Below are 18,057 nucleotides of genomic sequence, written 5' to 3'. Positions count from 1 at the left end.
AAGCAAAATGATGACAATTAAAAAAAAAAGTGGAGAAAATCCTAAAATGAGATGAACCAGCTATAAAACCACTCATTAAAATGAGGATGCTCTTTGTCACTCTTTTTAAGCAATTGGAGTTTTCTTCATGAGACTAGATTTTTTGTGTCATATTCAGCACACAGACAGTTTCACATTTCAGAGCTATAAGGAATTAGACATGTAAACCTGCTACAGTTAATAGCATTTTAATCTTTATGCACATTAAGCATGAACCTACATTGTACAGGTTTGATAACAGTAACTGACATTAGTTGAATTCAGGGTATATATTTCCTTCCAAACTACATGCGTATGTAGGTCGGTGTGTTGTAGAAATATAATATACTGCATGGCTGAGCCGAGATAAGCTGATGATTCTCAAACATCAGCGTCATCTGCACAAAGTTAGGGTAGAAATCTGCTCACCTAAATACCTGTTCATCCTTATTCTAAAGAGCTCAGTGAATAGCAGATAAAATAAGTATCTAATGAGGTATGACAGAAACTTTGATGGGGCTAAACAGCAGATATCTAAATTCTAACAAATTAATGAAGTAAAGCATTTACTGCCAGCAACTATGTCAAGTTAACAATAGGAAACTGTAGCTCTGCAGCTGGAGAAGGGCAATATTCTGCAAGCCAGAGAAGCAATGGAACTCATCCAGCTTTGATTATTTATGGTGTGATGATGAAGAAACAACTTTCCACATGAGGAACAGCTTTAAAGTTGAACAGTGAAGCTAAAGCAGAGATTTAATGAAAAATCAGAAGGGAACAAAACTACAGCTACAAAAACAGTAACATTCATTTCAACAATTTAAAAATATAATTTATGTGCAAAACCAGATGTTAGCTTGTCCAACTTTAAGGTAAACAGCAAACTGTATTCATGACAACCATTTGCTGAGCAGCAAACACGCACTATTTAATGTTGCTGTACATAAGGCTTACTTCATACCTCAGAATGTTATCAGAATGAACACAAATTCAAAGCAAACACACATTAAACAAAGGATACATCTATATTTAATTGCAAGCTATTTTAAAAAATTCCAACCTTGAATAATCTAGTGTAATCATAATAGCCTGAAATGTAAGAATGTCTTCAGGCTTGATAAAAAAGGCTTCTAATTTTAAGCATTTTTGAGAACACTGAGAAGTAGCTTAGAGCCATGCTTTAAAACATGCTTTCAGGCTTTAAATTGCTGAAGGCTGAGACCCCTTTACCTGTTTGGCCTGCACCAGAGAAAGGATGAAAAGCTCAAAAATATGGTGGGGAAAAAAAAAAAAAAAATCAATGCACTGAAAATTTCCAGTTAAATAAGCAACAGCCCCTCATCCCAACCCTCACTCCGCTCATCATCGCAACCCCCTTTTCTTACATGAAAATGAGTGACTGTTCTTGTTTGATAAACAACATCAAGCAAGTCATTTGCATCGCTGGCTCTGATCCACCAATAGTCTTAGCAAATACTGTTTGATAAGATTTTTGAAGGACTATTCTGTCATCATTGGTGCTGTTCCTGAACATGAGGAACTACACTGAAGAACTGATGATTTTGCAAGAAAAGTGATCTAAAGTCTGTTCTAAATAAAAATACTAAAGGTCTGTGTTCTAAATAAAAATACTAAAGGTCTGATCATCTGTGTTAAGTTTTTGCCCAACTTTAAAATGTGTGCTTTAGGCCAGGAATGAACTTTCCTTTGATATATTTAACTATGTGAAGGAGGGACTATTCTCACCTTTCTTTTTCAGGGAAAACACCAACTTGTTTGATTTTGAAAGTTAAAGGATTAAGAATAAACAGTATATTTAAAGAAGTTCAGCATTGAAAATAATATACAAAAGCAACGAAACCACCACAACTGTTTTTTTATAGCAACAGATCCTAAGAAGGAAGCTGTGAAAATCCATAGGGATCTTCCACTTATCAAACACCTGCACAGTTCAATGAGAAATTTCCTTTTGTCTTTTATTTTACTTGGCTCCATTCTCATAGTTCAACACCAGGCAAAGCACCATAAGATAAGAAATGTCATTCAAAACTACTAGCTCAAAGTTGCCTTTACTATTTAAAAACAACACATATACACATGCACACAAAATACTGCAACAGTTTCCGGAACATTTTTAGACCTCTTCTTTTCATGTTTTGATCACCATTTCTGCAAAGCAACGCATGGCCACCCTGGACATTTTGAGAAAGACTCTTTCACCATTGCAATCCCTCAATTACAGTTTGACCACAAAAAGAAATGAATGAAGTCGTGGTGTAGAAATGGGACTGGTGTATTTTTCACTTTGTCATCTAACATGCTCTCACTTCTCTCAAACGATATACTGACTTCCTACACTGTCTCCACTATTGCTCCCAAAATAATTCAGACGTGCGTTAGGCTTTTAAGTAAGAGCAGTTTAAACACAAATTTTAGACTAGTTTCAATGGCTTCAATGAACTTTTCATCAAAACTGAGTTCCAGAACTTTATCTTGTTGCAACAATCAGAAAAACATTTATAAATGGCTAACTAGATTATCAACACAAAAAACTGTGATGCAGCAGTATAAGCTTCTATTTTGCAATAGGAACAATTATTTTTATTTAAAAAAATGAAAACTCAGATTTTGAAGAATTCTGTATAACTTCATAGGGATTCCTTAGTATTCATCAGTAGTTCTTTTCTATTGTTTTGCAGTGTCTCAGTGTAAAACTGTGCTGCAGTCTGAAACTTAAAAAAACCCGAGGTATGCATACAAGTTTTGTCCTTCCAGTCAGGTCTGACTTTCCCCCTTGTAGATGTGCTGAAATTGTAATTTACTGGGTCTGTTCTGCACTGGAGGAGACAGCATGCACTATTCCTGCATTACAGGTTATTATGGGTTTGCATCCTAGTAAAATAACTGTTATTATTTGTTTCTATGCTTAAGATGATATCTATGGGAAAGTTAAGGTGCTGCATGCAATTCCTGTAGTATAGTAAATTTGGCAACACATAGGAAAAAACTTATGACCTATGATAAACTTATGATATTTAGAGGTGGAAGGACGATTTCCCTTTAAAGCCACAGACTGGGCCAACTGCACAGGTACATGAGATATATAGCAAGAATGCTAACGGCAGAATGCTAAAGGTGTTGACAGCAGTAGTGCTGCTGTCACATGAGGTGCAAAGAATATGCTTAAAGTGCACTGTGAATCATGCAATCTATTGCAGAATGTCAAACTTCCTAGAAGTAACAAACTCATATTACTATTTTTAAAACAAACATTTTTTTCATAAAACAGTCAAGCTTTGAGAGTTCCATCTTCACAGGCAACAACTAACCCGTCTTGATCCCAAAGTAGGCTACAGGCAAAAAGGAAAAAATACATGTGATTTTTTTCAGTTTACAAAAAATCTAAAGATCTCTGCTGTTATCAGGGCAGAACATAACACCTGAAAGGCTTGCCAACAACAAAGCTGCGGGCAACAAACAAGGCTGAAGACACTGAAATCAAGAAAACAAGATTTAAAAGCTCTTAAGCTATAAAACTCCAAATATAGGCTTGTACGCACATTCACATGATCTAGAGAACTGTATGCGAATACATATTTACCACAAAATCTGGAAGCAGAGTTGGGACTCAAATTAAGCTTTCAGTCTGGTTTGTCATTCCAGTCAAGATCACAATTACTTCATGTAAACTGATTCATTGTGTATAGTGTATATGTGTATAGTGTGTATAGTATAATGTATCTTGAGCATCTCTCTCCTTAATTTTAACCATTCGCATTGCGTATTTGCTGTTAACTTCCTAACACATGAAAACTAAGCACAGTGTTTCATAACAGGCTTGCATGTACCCATCTGGAAAGATAATGGGTGAATACATTTTCTATTTAACAAAATAAAGGTGAGCAAAGATTGCAAATGATAACTTAAAAAAAATCCCAATCAACCAAACAAAACAATCAAACAAACCTCTCAAGTGATATTTTTCTTGAGTCAATTTCACAACACAGCAAAAGCACACAATAACTCAGGAATTTAGCTCATGTTTTTCATAGCATTGCAAAATTGAGCTTTAATATTCACCATTATTAGAAAGGTCAATAATTCCTTGTTTTGAGAACAAATTAAAAATTGTCCATAAAATGGAAGGGTCTTCACAGTTATGATGACTCTGCCAGTGATTACAAAGATCTTCTTTTCTTCCAAATAACTGTTTGCACAAAATGCAGTTATACCCAGCCCTAGACCAAATTTCAATCTTTTTGCTCTGTGCACCACAACCTACATTTTGCATCTCCTTGGCTGCTTCGCTGTTTCCTGACTGAGTCATTTCGCTTTTAGATAACACATCAACATTATTTTGATGGTGAAAATATATTTGCCTTTTCAATTTTGGAAAAGTATAAAACTCCTCCTCACAAGCACTGGATTTTGCTAAACGTCTTCTCTCATTGCGCTGTTTCCACAAGTGAGTTGCATGTTTGACCAGTTCCCCCTTAGTTCCTCTGTTTCCTTGCAAAATCCCTTCCTTTACTCGTCCCTGGATCTCTTCTCCATGAGAGCACAATAAATGAAACTTCATTTCAGCAAAAGACTGCGCAATAAACTGGCATCGACCACATTTGATCTGTAATTTGACTTCTCCTGGATTATGGAAAAGGTCTTCAAAATTGCATTTATTTCCTCTGTTAAAAAAAAATGGAAATGCACACTACTTCAGTATTAGCCATTCACAGAACAGAGATGATGATTTCCATCCACCTAAGTTTTGAGAAGAGATGGCATTTAAACATACTTTTAATTTAAAACAGGCATTGTTCATACACTACCTAATTTATTAGGAACAGAAAAAAAGAGAAGTAAAATAATATTAACTCTAGTTAGGAAACAAATGAAACCAAATGTTATTCAACACTATTAAGTTAAAAAATTCCCTCCAAAATTAGTCTTTGCAAAAATTGTCTTTTAACAACACTAACCTTTTAATAAAAGTTTAATAACATTTTAAGTTCCTGAGTTAGTGAGGTCAATTCAAATACTTCTGCCTTTGTGCTAGAAAAGCAAAAGTGACTCTTACCAGAAGCTATTAAGAGAAACTGACTGATATCTCTGCACCAATTGATCTAAAGGCTGTTTAAATTAAAACAGGTCCCACTTCCCACTCCACGTTTTTTTCTAAAAGTTACTAACACAGTAAAAAAAAAAAAAAAAAAAAAAAAAAAATATATATATATATATATATATATATATATATATATATATGTACAATTCACAACTGCACAGCCTGTCCTCATTGGTTCAGGACAACTCTGCAGTATAAAGGATACATATACATAAAGCTAGCATATTGCTGGTTTAAGTTAAGGCAATCAAAAGAACTCCACAGAACAGGTTCTCATAATGTCTAGAAAAAGGATCACGTATTAATGTTTACTGATACAGATTAGACAAGCAAAATAGATAAGGCTGAAATAAAAGCATCAGTGTTTTTTAGGTTCAATACCTTAAATATTTCTGACTGGTGTCCCAGCAAATGGAACTATGAAAGGAAACTGTATAAAACTGAGATACTGAGTTGTACTGAGCTTAATAAAGCATATTTCAATTAAAACAGATGCACAGTGAAGCCAAAAAAACCTTTCTACTATCATAGCATTTCTACTGTGTCAAGAAAATTCACCTCAAAATCCTACTGAAGAGATGAAAGAATGTCCTATCCATCTTTGTGGAATATATTAGCTTTTTCACTTGGCTAAGTGATGGCAAAAAGAAGCAGTAATCAATGTACACGACAGATTAGCTCACAGCACTCCAGAGAAGGAAATGGTATAATGATAATTAATAGGGTAAACAAACTACAAGCTAATACTACTACTAATATGAATTGCTTTTCACTTATGACATTTGGTTCACTTATCCGCTGGAGAAAAACACTGTAAAAATACAGTTCAGGTTAATAGAAAAAATACCAGCCATTAGAAATCAACTAATAAAAACAGAGCCACTGGCAGTTTGCAAAATTACTTCGGGATATTCAGGTGTTAGTGATATATGCAAAATTACTTTGGATATTCAGGTGTTAGTGATAATTTACAACCAATATACCAGCTAAAATACACTGGATGGTCTAGTGGATTGACTACCTGTCTTAACAAAATGTGGAAATCATTAGGAATTCCACTTGGGAAAAAACAGCTGAGAAAAAAATCAACAGTTTTCATAATGGTGACATTTATGAATTTCTACTGACAACCTGTTTCTGATTTTCCTTATTTCTGCCGAAATCCTGGTTTTATGAACATCTAATTAGTGGAAACACTCACCTCTCTGTTGCTTCTTCTGCCTCTTTCATATTTGTACCTCTGTTCTTTAAAGCATCTTGCAGCTGTTGCTCACTAGTAGAGGGCTCTGTGCTGATAACAACCCTGTGAACTTCCTTTAGATGGCCAAAGTATACTTTTGCATGGCCAAAAACTTTAGCACAGAACTCGCAACACACAAGCTTTTTGGGTCTGCCTTCGCTGTGATGAAGTTTCATGTGTGTGCTCAGGCTTCCAGAATGAATATATGCTTTCCGGCAAATCCGACAACTGTAAGGCCTTTTGTTGGTATGAGTGTTCATATGGTCCTGAAGATGGTGTTTAAATTGGAAGTTATGGTTACAGACATGACATTTATGCCATAGCTTAGGTACAGTTGAATATACATTTCTACTTAAATCACTTGTTTTAGCAGAGGTGGCATCATTATGCTTGTAACTTAAATACTTATTGGGAAGTGAGCTATTTAAAAAAAGATCATGCTCTAAATGATCAGGAGTTTTTGTCTCCACTATCGCTGCAGTTGTCAGCGGTGCAAAAGCCTGTACAACTACCATGGGCTTCGGTCTAATACTACGGTATTTTTTCACTGCCTCTGTTTTTTTGTCTTGAGGTTGCTGAAGATCAACTTTTGCCCTCTCTCTTCCTTCTCTAAACTTATTAACAATGCATTTCCTTCGCTTGGACTGAAAAGCCAACAAATCATCTGGGGTTCTTCTTTTTCTGCCTCTTCTTTTAGAGGATAGACCATTCAATTTTTTAAGACTGTCAACATCCACTTTATTGGATGGACACAAGGTATTTTCTCGAATGGTTTGTCTGGGGACCTGTATAAACGATACAGCTAATCGTTTATCAGGTGCTTTCACAGGAACATGAAAGGTTTTCACCAAAGCTGGTATCTTCTCACATTCAGATCTTACTGAAGGACTAGATACATCCATAGCATTAGCATTTTGCTTAGATTTAGAAAACATCGTATTTTTTACCCTTGCGTAAGGCAGAATAGGAAGTTTTCCTTTTGGTGCAGATGGAGTCAGCTGCATTGCATTGCCAAAAACTGCTGGTGACAGTACAGTGACAGAATTTGCAGAATTTGTGGGGTTTTCTTTTAGTTTCTCAGACATTATGAGCGAATCTTTTGTGGTTTCAAATGCTGTCTTCACAGAGTGTAGACTTAGTTTCATGGGATTACTTGTACTTGCCGGCTTGGTTAAAGAATCTTTAACTACAGACGGTCCAGAAATGTTACCTTTAGCAATATCTGTTTTGTTTAGTGAAGGAGATCCCGATTCCATACAGTTGCTTTCATTTAGTAATGTGGCAACTGTAATTTCAGCTGAACCACGGTCCATTAATATCACTTGCCCAGATGAATCTGAACTACTGCAAGTTTCAGGATAGTCTTCAATTAATGTAGTCTTGGGGGAAGTCTGTGACGAGATCTGGGCTTTGGTAGGAATCTTGTTATGTGCAGCCAGAACAGAGATTTGAGTTGCCTTTTTCTCACCCAGCAATTTATTTCTTACAGATTGGTACCTAGGGATAGGCAGCTTGAGATTTTCAGAAGGGGTCCTGTTTGACTGCTGGATTTGCTGCGTTAGTGCAGGGTTAACATATGGCAAGGCCAAAACAGAAAAAGTCCCCTCATGACCAGCAACCCGCATCACAGCATAGTTTTGTGTTGGTACTACCAGCGGTTTAGAACCTGCAGCCGAAATAGGTGTATTTTGTTCAGACAAAGATGACTGAAGACAAGAAACCACTCCAGACGTTAAAATTTTTGGTACCATTTTTGGAGCGATGGTCCTAAACTGACTTTTCTTCTGAGAATTTTGTATGATATCAGAAGGGGATTTGTGTTCATCTGCAATAATAAAATAAAATCCACAGACATGTAATATAATGTATAGTATTTCTTTTTGAAAAATCACTGTGTCAAAAATGAAACTGCTTACAAAGGATACTATTACATATGAACTTATCATAAATATTTAGGTATTTAAACAACCACTAAATTAAGCTTAGAATTGCAAGCTTCTCATGGACAAAACAAAAACTAACCCTGAAGCAACATTCTTAAATATACCTATGCAAAAAACAGTCTTTTAAGCTAATCTTAAAAGGATGTTTCCATTCTAGGTTATACACTTTGCAACATTTTGGAACATATACACCTTTGACCTCTTCTGCCCTGGAAAATCTGTACCCACGTGCTGTCAATATTCAGCTGGAAGAACGAGCATGGACAAGATTTAAACTTTTTACGATGCCGAAGTTTTCTAAGCAGCTGCTCTGACCGTATCTTTCTACCAGAGTCATTGTATTTTGCAGAGAATTTCTATAACATTTACGATCTGTGTTTTTTATTAGATATAGACTAAAGCTTACCTGATGAAGTCTTTAAAAAATTACTGCTATAAAGTATGCAAACTTGTAATAAAATCTGAGAGGACTTGAGAGAAGAACTTATTAAAAAATCAATCATACACATTGCTGTATTTGACTGTCATGCATTTTGACTGCACAGTAGAACTATTGTTGTAATAAGTTATTCAACTATTTTCTTGAAAGACACAATTTAAGTTATACCACAGTTTTTTGCTGTTTCTACTTCTGTTGGTAAATATCACAAATATTTTTAATAAAGAAGAAAAATGTGAGGATAATTAAGGTAAGAGAAAAATGTAAAACATGTATAATATAATTTGCATCACGTGGTAGATATATACTGCCCTTTCATATACTACATAAAAAAAATTGATATATAATTGAATAGTACCGCTACCATTTCATACAACAGCCTAATTATCTATTGTTAAATAAACTGTGATGCTTCAAGTTCTCAAAAACTGGGATATTTTTTTCCAGAAAATCTGCCTCAATCACTGAAAATTCATAACCACAAAGATTCCAGCCATGCAGACAATTTGAGGAGGCAACAACAACATACTTATGAAAAATTCATTTTAAAGAGAGGAATTATATTTGAATGGAATATTTAAAAATAAATGCTGGAATCCCAAAATATTGCAAAGAGGTAATTCCATTGAAATTTCTGGTCCTTATCATTTAAAAGCCTTGTATTACAAATGCATTTATACATTTTTACAGACCTATAGAGATAACTGTGAATTACTATCAACACTGCATACTCAAATAGCTTTATCCTGATACTGGCTGTTTTTCACAGACATTGTGTACTTTGCAAAATGCACTGTAAGTTAGTTACAGAGCTATCACATTTTGTGATGAGAAGTCCCAGACAGATATGTGTGTGCACACATCACATGCACACGTGCAGCAAATCCACTGCTTCTGGGACATGCTAGATCTACAGAGAAGCACATAGAAACTATACATTTCATACATAACAGCTCTGATGCTTCTCAGAACTGACCTACTGCATGTTCCTGGAGTAACTATGCACAGCATAAACGTTAGATCCGTTTCTTGCTACCTGATGCATCAACCTCTATTATGCATCTTCTTGATCCTCCCCAGTTAAATGAAACTATTGAGTACCAACTACACTTTTGTTCTGCTTGATCCTGTAGAGATGTCCAGAATTTCCAGTTATCCTATGCAGACTACACTACTGTACCTTTGGAAATCCTGCACGAACATAGAGATTCCTATAAATAGGGATAAAACCAAGTCTAGAAAGTTCACACAACCTATAAAAAGCAGAAGTATGGCAACTTTAAAATTTTGTTAATTCTTCTCACTACAGCCATTTTTGTTCTACGAAAGCTAGGAGTACCTAGTATTCTTCACTAATAACTACTATTCTGCCAATCTTCAATCACTATAAAAAGAAACGTTTTTTCAACTGCTAATGTTGCTAATAATACCCAGAATTTTTGTTTCCTGTGCAGTATCTTCTTGTTACTATTTTTAAGGTAATACTTCAAGAGTTTCTGAGAAAAAGTATAATATAATGATGTAAATTCATATAGTCATTAACCAAACTAGACCCTGAACTTCAAAGCTAGCAACAGGTCAAACTGTACAGCTTAAATACAGTAGATTACATAAATATATTTTGTTTTTAGGCATACTTTCCAGATTATCCTTGCCATATACTGATGTTAAAGACTTTTTCCAAACCAGCATTTATTCAGCCTGTCACAGCATTTATTCAGCCTGTCACAATATTCAACATGAAGTAGCTTCCACTCTCTCTTCATGTTTGGCTTGTACCTCTCCCTTTTTATCTCCAAATCTCATTCAAGGATTTGCACAAACTCATTAGGAAAGCCTCTACTTCAGAAGACCGCTACCTCTGTTTCTTTATACTCCAAGTTACAAGGCATCTGCTCTCCAACCAAAGACAGCAAATGATGCATCCACAGCAAAAATTCCATTCCCTCCTCAACTCACATCTCTTCTACACAAGTCTAGAAGTGGCAGTTGAAGCACCACCAAGGAATGGTTAATTCGAGGTTAGGAGGAAACATCTGTACAAATAATGCATTACACTACATTACAATTTAAAAATGCACGTTTCTCAAATTCATGAACTTACCATTGCAAATTTAGGCACTAAAATCATTTTTATTTAAACAAAATCTCTCTACATAATTCCTGAGTACTCCACAAGAAATTAGCATTTTAGAAGCAAAGATCTTCATGAGTATCAACCACAAAATGCTCTTTGAAACAAGCTCCTTTTAAATCAACATTCTTCTTATGTAGTTATAACGCTACGCATTGATATAGCTGTTCGAGAAGGGATTTTTATACAAACACACTATTTTTCAATGTGTGTAATTTTATCATAAATATTTCTTCCAGGCAAGCCATGTTTGGTCTCAGCCTTGAGTACAATTTTATTTTTATTTTTTTTGCCAAGTTTACATTAGACAGTTTAGTGAAGAAATATTCATTGCAGTGCCTCTGGTATGCAAAGGATACTCAGCTCTGTATTTCCCTCTCATCCAACACAGCTGCTGTAGTTAAGCAGCTTAGCCAGTGTCTAAATATAGAGATGGGCTAGATGCAGACTAGCTGTCTGAGGATCTTTCAGACCCACTAAGATTTTACTTGTGGATTGGGAAAGCTAATTGGAAGAACGGATAGAAGATTATTTAGCTTTCTGGATCGGGAAAAACACCCAACAGAGTCACAGTTTGGAGGTCCTACTGACCCCCCTCCCAGAACATCCAACTGTCATCTATGACCAAGAATACTTCTTCCATTTACACTTGGCTAAGAATTTCCTCTGGACATAGATATCACTACAGTAATTCATGTATCTGCCACCTTGACACAGGAGGACTTGAACGGGCTCTGTCTGCCACTATACCAGAAGGCCAAATGGAAACTTAATATGCATCTTTCAGGGACATTCCACTTGCATTCTGCATGACCTTTCAAATTATCCCTGTCCCTGACTCAAAGGATTCATTTTGACTTTTCAGTTGTGACCTGAAGAACAGCTTTCATTCTTGTGCAAACACATAAAGTCTTTATATCTAAGAAGGGGGATTTTCAGTCAAGGCACTGCAATGGCATTCTTGAGGGTGGCCCCTGGTTTTAGGCCACATTCTTTCTTTCTACAAGCCATAGTCTACAGGTCCTTTACTGGAAAGCAGCAACTTTTATAGCTTCTCCAAAACTCTCATTAAGAATAAAGGAAATGAGTGAACTCATTAGATTTAACCTCTGAAAGGTGTGAAGCTCACTTTTAACTGATGCTTTTAATATTTCAAATATGCATAAATTGGAGCAACAGGTGGACACCTCTAATTAAGCACAAGGTTAAATCAAATACTAGTCAACCCATTTACTTCAAAAGTGTCTGTTAAAAGATTAACCATTAGCACACTACTACATGGAAGTATGAGCTCAGTCTGATATTTCAGTATGTTGCAAGTTTTCCCCTTTTCTAAATTACCTTAAAATTGTATAGGGCTGGCCAATGATACACCAATAAAAATCAAAGTTCCTGAGAAGCCATGATATAGCCATGTTGAAAGAGTCCTCTGGAGAAATGAGTGTCTTGCACAGGATTGCTGTTCATCCATGGTCCCCCCCCCCCCCCTCATGAGAGCCACTCTGGTCCAGTCTAGCCTATTCTGCTTCTTTCTGTCTCTCTCTCTATTTGTTCCACCTTTATGTAAAGCATGTATCATTGCTGAACTCAGATACTGTAGAAAGCGTGTGAAAAGATACCATTTTCCCCACTAATACAACCTATTTCAAACATGAAGAAAACATCAAGATGCCAAAAACCGGTGCACATTTAAATTTTTAATAAACTTTTTAAGCCCATCTCACTTGTCCAGGCATATACTTATGACCAGACAAGTGACAGAAAATAACACAAAAGAACAATCATCTTGTTTTGAAGGAAAAGGCAGAATACAGGCAAAAAAAGATTAATGAAACATTTTATAAAATACATGTTTATGCTGTTGAGTCATTTGCTGACTTGAAAAAAATCTATTCTCTGGGAAAGAAAAAACGTGCAACAATTCTCTAACAGACAATACTAAATCAATTTCAGTCAATCCTAGTTCATCCTTACATTCTGCTAAATCTCCATACACACTAAATACCTGTGGATACTGTCTTTCCAGGACAAGTTTCTTGTTTTTGCTGATCCAGCATACTTTGTTGGACACAATGATTCTCTGCAGGATTAGCATGCAAAAAAACACCACCTGCAAAAGTGCTTCAATGAGTTATAAATAGAATGCAAGACAAAAAAAGAACAAAAAAACAAAGAAAAAGACAATATAAAGCATTATCTTCTAGCTAATGCATTAAGAAAGCTAATGCTTCTTGCTCTTTGCCATTTTTCTCTGCTCAAAAACCATTTTAAAATCTAATGTATTACATGCCAAATACAGGGCAATAGTTTAAAAAAGGAATAAAGCTGGTTAATGCCATAAACAGATGGGATGCTTTAGCTTCACTGTCATGGCAGACAGTCAACAGTATCAAAACAAAAAGTTCACAGAATAATGAAGTTTCAGTAGCTTTAATAAGACTTTCAAATACAGGAGCTAAATTCTATGCCTATTTACACTTTCCATCATCCCACTCAAATTAATGGAACTGAAGACATTAAACAAAATAGAATTTCGCCTTCTACGTTCAAAACTAGTTTTGTTGCACACCTGTAAAAAGTGAGATTGGTAATAAAGCCTATAGATTAGGATTGTCCAAAACTATACATTATAAGAATCTATTTTCAGTTGTTTATAACCTTGCCAGGTATTAAGCATCTGGGTGGAATATCCCATATTAGGTATCTGCCTCAGATAATTTTCTAAAATAAATTTTAACAGATCATGTCAGCTGTTCCCAGGTATGCCTTCATTCAAAACAAGAATAATCTAGTAATACAGCTGTGCATTAGAGGAAGACCTTGATATTTGACACAGCAGCATCTTGCTTCTCTAAAAAACTGCCCAAATTTGGCAAAGTTGTAAGCTCTCGGCATGTGTTCAATATGTTCATGTGTACTTTAAGTAGCTAATTTTTCCAAAGATTACTTTCTATTGAACATGCTCCTGCCTCAGAATAAGATGGATTTTTCCTAAAACTATACCATTAAATCCAAACACCCAAGCTGAAACAGGGAAATGGCCTCTCCTTAGCTCCTAACTGCTAGGTTCAGACAGCATGAAAGAGAAACTAGGGTATATACAGGGTGAGCAGAAAAAAAAGAAGAAAACTAGAAATGAAATTTTGAAAGCGTCTAGGAAAAATACTCAGGGTGGGTTATGGGTATTAAAGGAAGACTATAAAGATGGGTAAGGAACATTACTATTGCATGCATTTGAAAGCAGAAGTATTTAAGGGGGGAACCTTACACCTTGGCATTTCTTACCTTTTTAGTGTTTGATTTTTTATGAGCGATAAAATAATTTTGACACAGGCGTCCTTTTGCACAATTTAAAATAGATTAGAAAAATAAACAATGTAACAAAGTGTTCCAATACAAGATTAGAAAACCGTACTACATCATTCGCACAAACACTAAGATACAGAATGTACAAATATGCTTAGAAAACAACGTGTTCTGTGTATCATGGGAGGAACAAGATTAAATTGTCAAAATTCTAAAAAGGAAACTAGACCTCCTTAAAGTTATACATAATTAATTCTGATTTAAGAATCAATGTAATTTGCTCATTGCGTGCTCAGCATTTTACCATTTAGAAAGGCCTCCTATGCTTTAAAGTCTGTGCAAGTTTATTATTTTAAGGGATTAGGATTATAGTGAATTGCAAGAAATTCTACGAGCAGTGGGATACTTACTAGATTTCTTAAATAGTCTCCAATAGTCTCTTCTTAGCAAAAGAGAACATTAGAACAGAAGTAGTTAGAAAATAAAAATGTTTTGAACATGAACTGGACTCCATTAAAATAGATGCTCAACCTTAAAATTTTTAATGACTTCTTCAGTGTGGGAATAAACTAAGTCTATTTTTGGCATGAACAGTGGTAGTCACTTTGGAAGGACAACTCATACAGTAATCCAAGATCACGGGTACATAGTTCATATTTAGGGAAGTTTTCCATTTTCTGTCTAATCCAGTCCCTTTTTTTCCTGACATAGATCCTTTTTGCACTACCAACCATATAATGACACATGCCAAAATTTATACAGATCTGAATTTCAAAAAAAATACTATCCAACATAACTTCCATGAAAAAAAGAATGGAGAGAAAAATTAAAAGTCTATACTGTTAGATCACTCTACTTTCTTAATTTGCAGAAATGTTTTCCTCTGTTGTTTGAAAGTATACATAAAAGTTGCTTCATTAAAGTTGCTTTCCGCAATTAAGGATTCTTTCTGGAAATACAACCTCTCAGTATCTCTGTTCTCAAAGAAAACTGTTCTGCCAAACAATACCCATACAAGAGTACATCCGTGAATCAAAAGTTAACACATCAAGAAATCATTATATCTAGATGCTATATTATCAGTATTAGAAACAACAATGATCTAAGACATCATTTTGGATTTCTCATCCAAGGAAAAAAGCCTTACTGTAGATTTTAAACACTTAAAGGCTTTGAGCAGTCTTGAACTTTTACCTCTCTGTATTGTCCCAACACAATGAAATCTTATGAAGTCCCAACACTTATGAAGTGCTATTTCTGTGGGGGTAACAAGAGGCCAACAGCTTTGAGGTAAACTTCAGGGATTTTATATCAAGCATGCTATTAGCTACATCTGAGTAAATCAATATTCTAAAGCAACAGCTTACATAAAGCATGTGGGCAATGCAAGGCTTAACACAGCCTTGTACAAAAAGGTCATCTCTGTGCTCCTGTATAAAGGGGAAAAAGTCCTGAAGTCTCTCCCAGCAGTCAGAATGTCTATGTAAGAGATTTTTAAACACTGCTTGGAAATGTATTTGGAATATATTTGTTAGCAGATCCACATGTTCTTTTAACACCTCTCATATAGCATTTGTGAGCTTTCAAAGCATTCCATGTTAGTGAAGGCACAGCCTCTCAAGTTATAAGCTACTCATTTCCTATCGAGGTTACAATAATTAAATGGTTTTGAGCTGATCAAAATATTCTCAAATCAAGAAATGAAAACTGCTGTGAAGAGCGCTAGATAAAGCATCTGTAATTATTAGTCTCAATTTACATTTTTACAAAGAATACACACACTGATGCTCAGATTTTTGTCACTACTTTGACAATAAGAGAACTTGGGAAAAGGGTTATATACAGATAAATCTATGGGTAGGAGATGGTGCAGAGCCTCTGCAACCAGAGAAGTCACTATCAAAGGAAAAAGCACTGGTTCTTCTCTGCTGTTTGAGAAGAGAATTTCTGAGAGATAAACTATTAGATACATGATCAAAGACAGCGTGTTTCAGCGTCTATGTGCCAATACTAGTTTCAGCAATCAACCATGCCAAACTTAAAGTGCACCTTACTTAGAAACTATGATGCTCCCACAGGCCTCAGTTGAGCAGAAAAGAAACAATTCTAGTAGCACTGCAGTTTCTGTATTTTATCTTTGGGTTTTTTTGCCTAGTCACTCTACCCAATGCAGAGTACCATCCCTGGAGACTTGTGAAGCACAGCTTTAGTGACACAACCACTTGGGGGAACTAATTGTTCAGAAAATAGCTAAAGGGAGGTGATGCAAGCAATGGTCCCTGAATTCATAAACTTGCAGTGGCATTGCGCATATGAATCAGACACTTCGGAAGGTGGGTACCAACAGAAGATTTGAAAGAAAAGACTGAAACTGGTCTTAAAAAATATATTTTCTGGGAGAACTGCCAGCTGAAATGTCTTAAAATGACCTTCAAGAAAGATACAGACCTAAACAGTAATTCATTCCTTGTAAACTTGATGCAAATGTAAAGTCCTTTCAAAAATGACTATGAAGATCACATCAACCTGGACAAATTCTTTATAAGTCTAATATTGGTGGTAATTAATAGACTTATTTTTTCCTGAAGTGCAGGAAACAATAATGGCCAGGTCTGCCAGGAAAACGAAGGCAGAATTCTTCAGAAAATATGCAGCACAAAAAGGTCAAGTAGAATGGTTTTATGAATAAGTCATGAAATACTTGGACTAGAATCTTGCTCCCCTTTCAAATAAGCTGAGAACAGAATCAATCTTTGTCTTACTGGGAGTTGAACCCCACCCCTCGGGACAGAAAACCTCTACCCTTGATTACAGTAAGGAAGTTATGCCTCTTACTCCTCAAATTTATTTTTTTGCAAGTAGAGATGTAAAAATAGAGAGTATTATGGGAAGAAGAGTGAAACTGTTAGCCATTTCATGAAGTTTTCCTTTTTATGTGAAAATCAAAGCACTTCTTTCTGAAGGGCCCATATATAGGAGAAAACAAACAATTCATAGACCACTGACTTATGGACTCTCAACAGTGCAAATTTATATTATTTGAGGCACTAAAAGCATCTGCATGGTGATTTTTGTACTACAAAACCTAGGGAAGTGCTCCCTCATTAAAGATAAGCAGAGGATGAGACTAACAGACTTTGCTTGCCCTATTGTGAGAGTTTTCCTATACAAACTATACACAGGTTTATCATCTGCAAAGAAAGGAGCAGACTGCAGAACACATTGTTAAATTTAGATATTCTTGAAGAGTATTTTCTGAGGGATTCTGTAAATAGCTCATTTCTTTTGAAAGTCATCTGGGTGATTTAACTTTCAGTTATGGAATCTCTATCCAGGACTTTTGTATTTCTTTAATGGTTCCCCTTTTCCTTTTTCATGATGAAAATTTCTTTGGAGAAAGGCTACATAGCTCTGGGTGAGATGTGCAAAACTTTGCCACCTGTAGTCAATTGCTCAAAAGGACTAAAACAAAAATAAAGATTAGAGGATCTACTCAGTACTTCAAACAGACATGTATAGTTTTTGAAAGACTGACACAGCCCCTGTAAAGCATATAAAGACTAAAACATCTTCAGAAAGACTACGGTCCTAAGATGACATGAATTTTTAGAACATATAAAATTACCACTTTCTGCTGAAGCTGAACATAGCTAGGCCACCCTGGCATTAGGATGCAGAAGAAAATAATTTAAACAAGAGCATCTGAAAGCTTTTTTTCCCCCCGTGCATAATTCCAGTTATTGGCAATGTTCATTGACATTGCTAAGCTGCCCAAACTAGCCACTATACTGTTTAAAGGCAGCACTGGTTCTCAAAAGAAGGCAGTGTGGGTGCTATAAGGGAATCGACTGCATACAC

At 35.6% G+C, this 18,057-nt stretch overlaps 1 protein-coding gene across 5 annotated transcripts in view; it reads right to left on the bottom strand.

The window, feature by feature from the left end:
- Positions 1-211: 211 nt before the first annotated feature.
- The window catches only part of ZNF438 (zinc finger protein 438), a 64,166-nt gene continuing 46,320 nt past the window's right edge, over positions 212-18,057 (bottom strand). For 3 of the 5 annotated variants that reach the window (XM_064505829.1, XM_064505831.1, XM_064505832.1), the window contains 3 exons: positions 12,899-13,003; positions 6,339-8,202; positions 212-4,700 (listed from right to left, as the gene is read on the bottom strand). In XM_064505829.1, the coding sequence (XP_064361899.1) occupies positions 4,088-4,700; positions 6,339-8,202; positions 12,899-13,003 (2,582 nt within the window). In that variant the 3' untranslated portion in view covers positions 212-4,087. The remainder of the gene's footprint in view (positions 4,701-6,338; positions 8,203-12,898; positions 13,004-18,057) is intronic. The other 2 variants (XM_064505830.1, XM_064505833.1) reach the window with 1 other exon arrangement.

Source organism: Dromaius novaehollandiae, chromosome 2, assembly GCF_036370855.1.
Source record: "Dromaius novaehollandiae isolate bDroNov1 chromosome 2, bDroNov1.hap1, whole genome shotgun sequence".
Classification (NCBI taxonomy): domain Eukaryota; kingdom Metazoa; phylum Chordata; class Aves; order Casuariiformes; family Dromaiidae; genus Dromaius; species Dromaius novaehollandiae.
The sequence above is the reverse complement of the archived record's forward strand: the minus strand, read 5'-3'. Positions and strand labels throughout refer to the sequence as shown.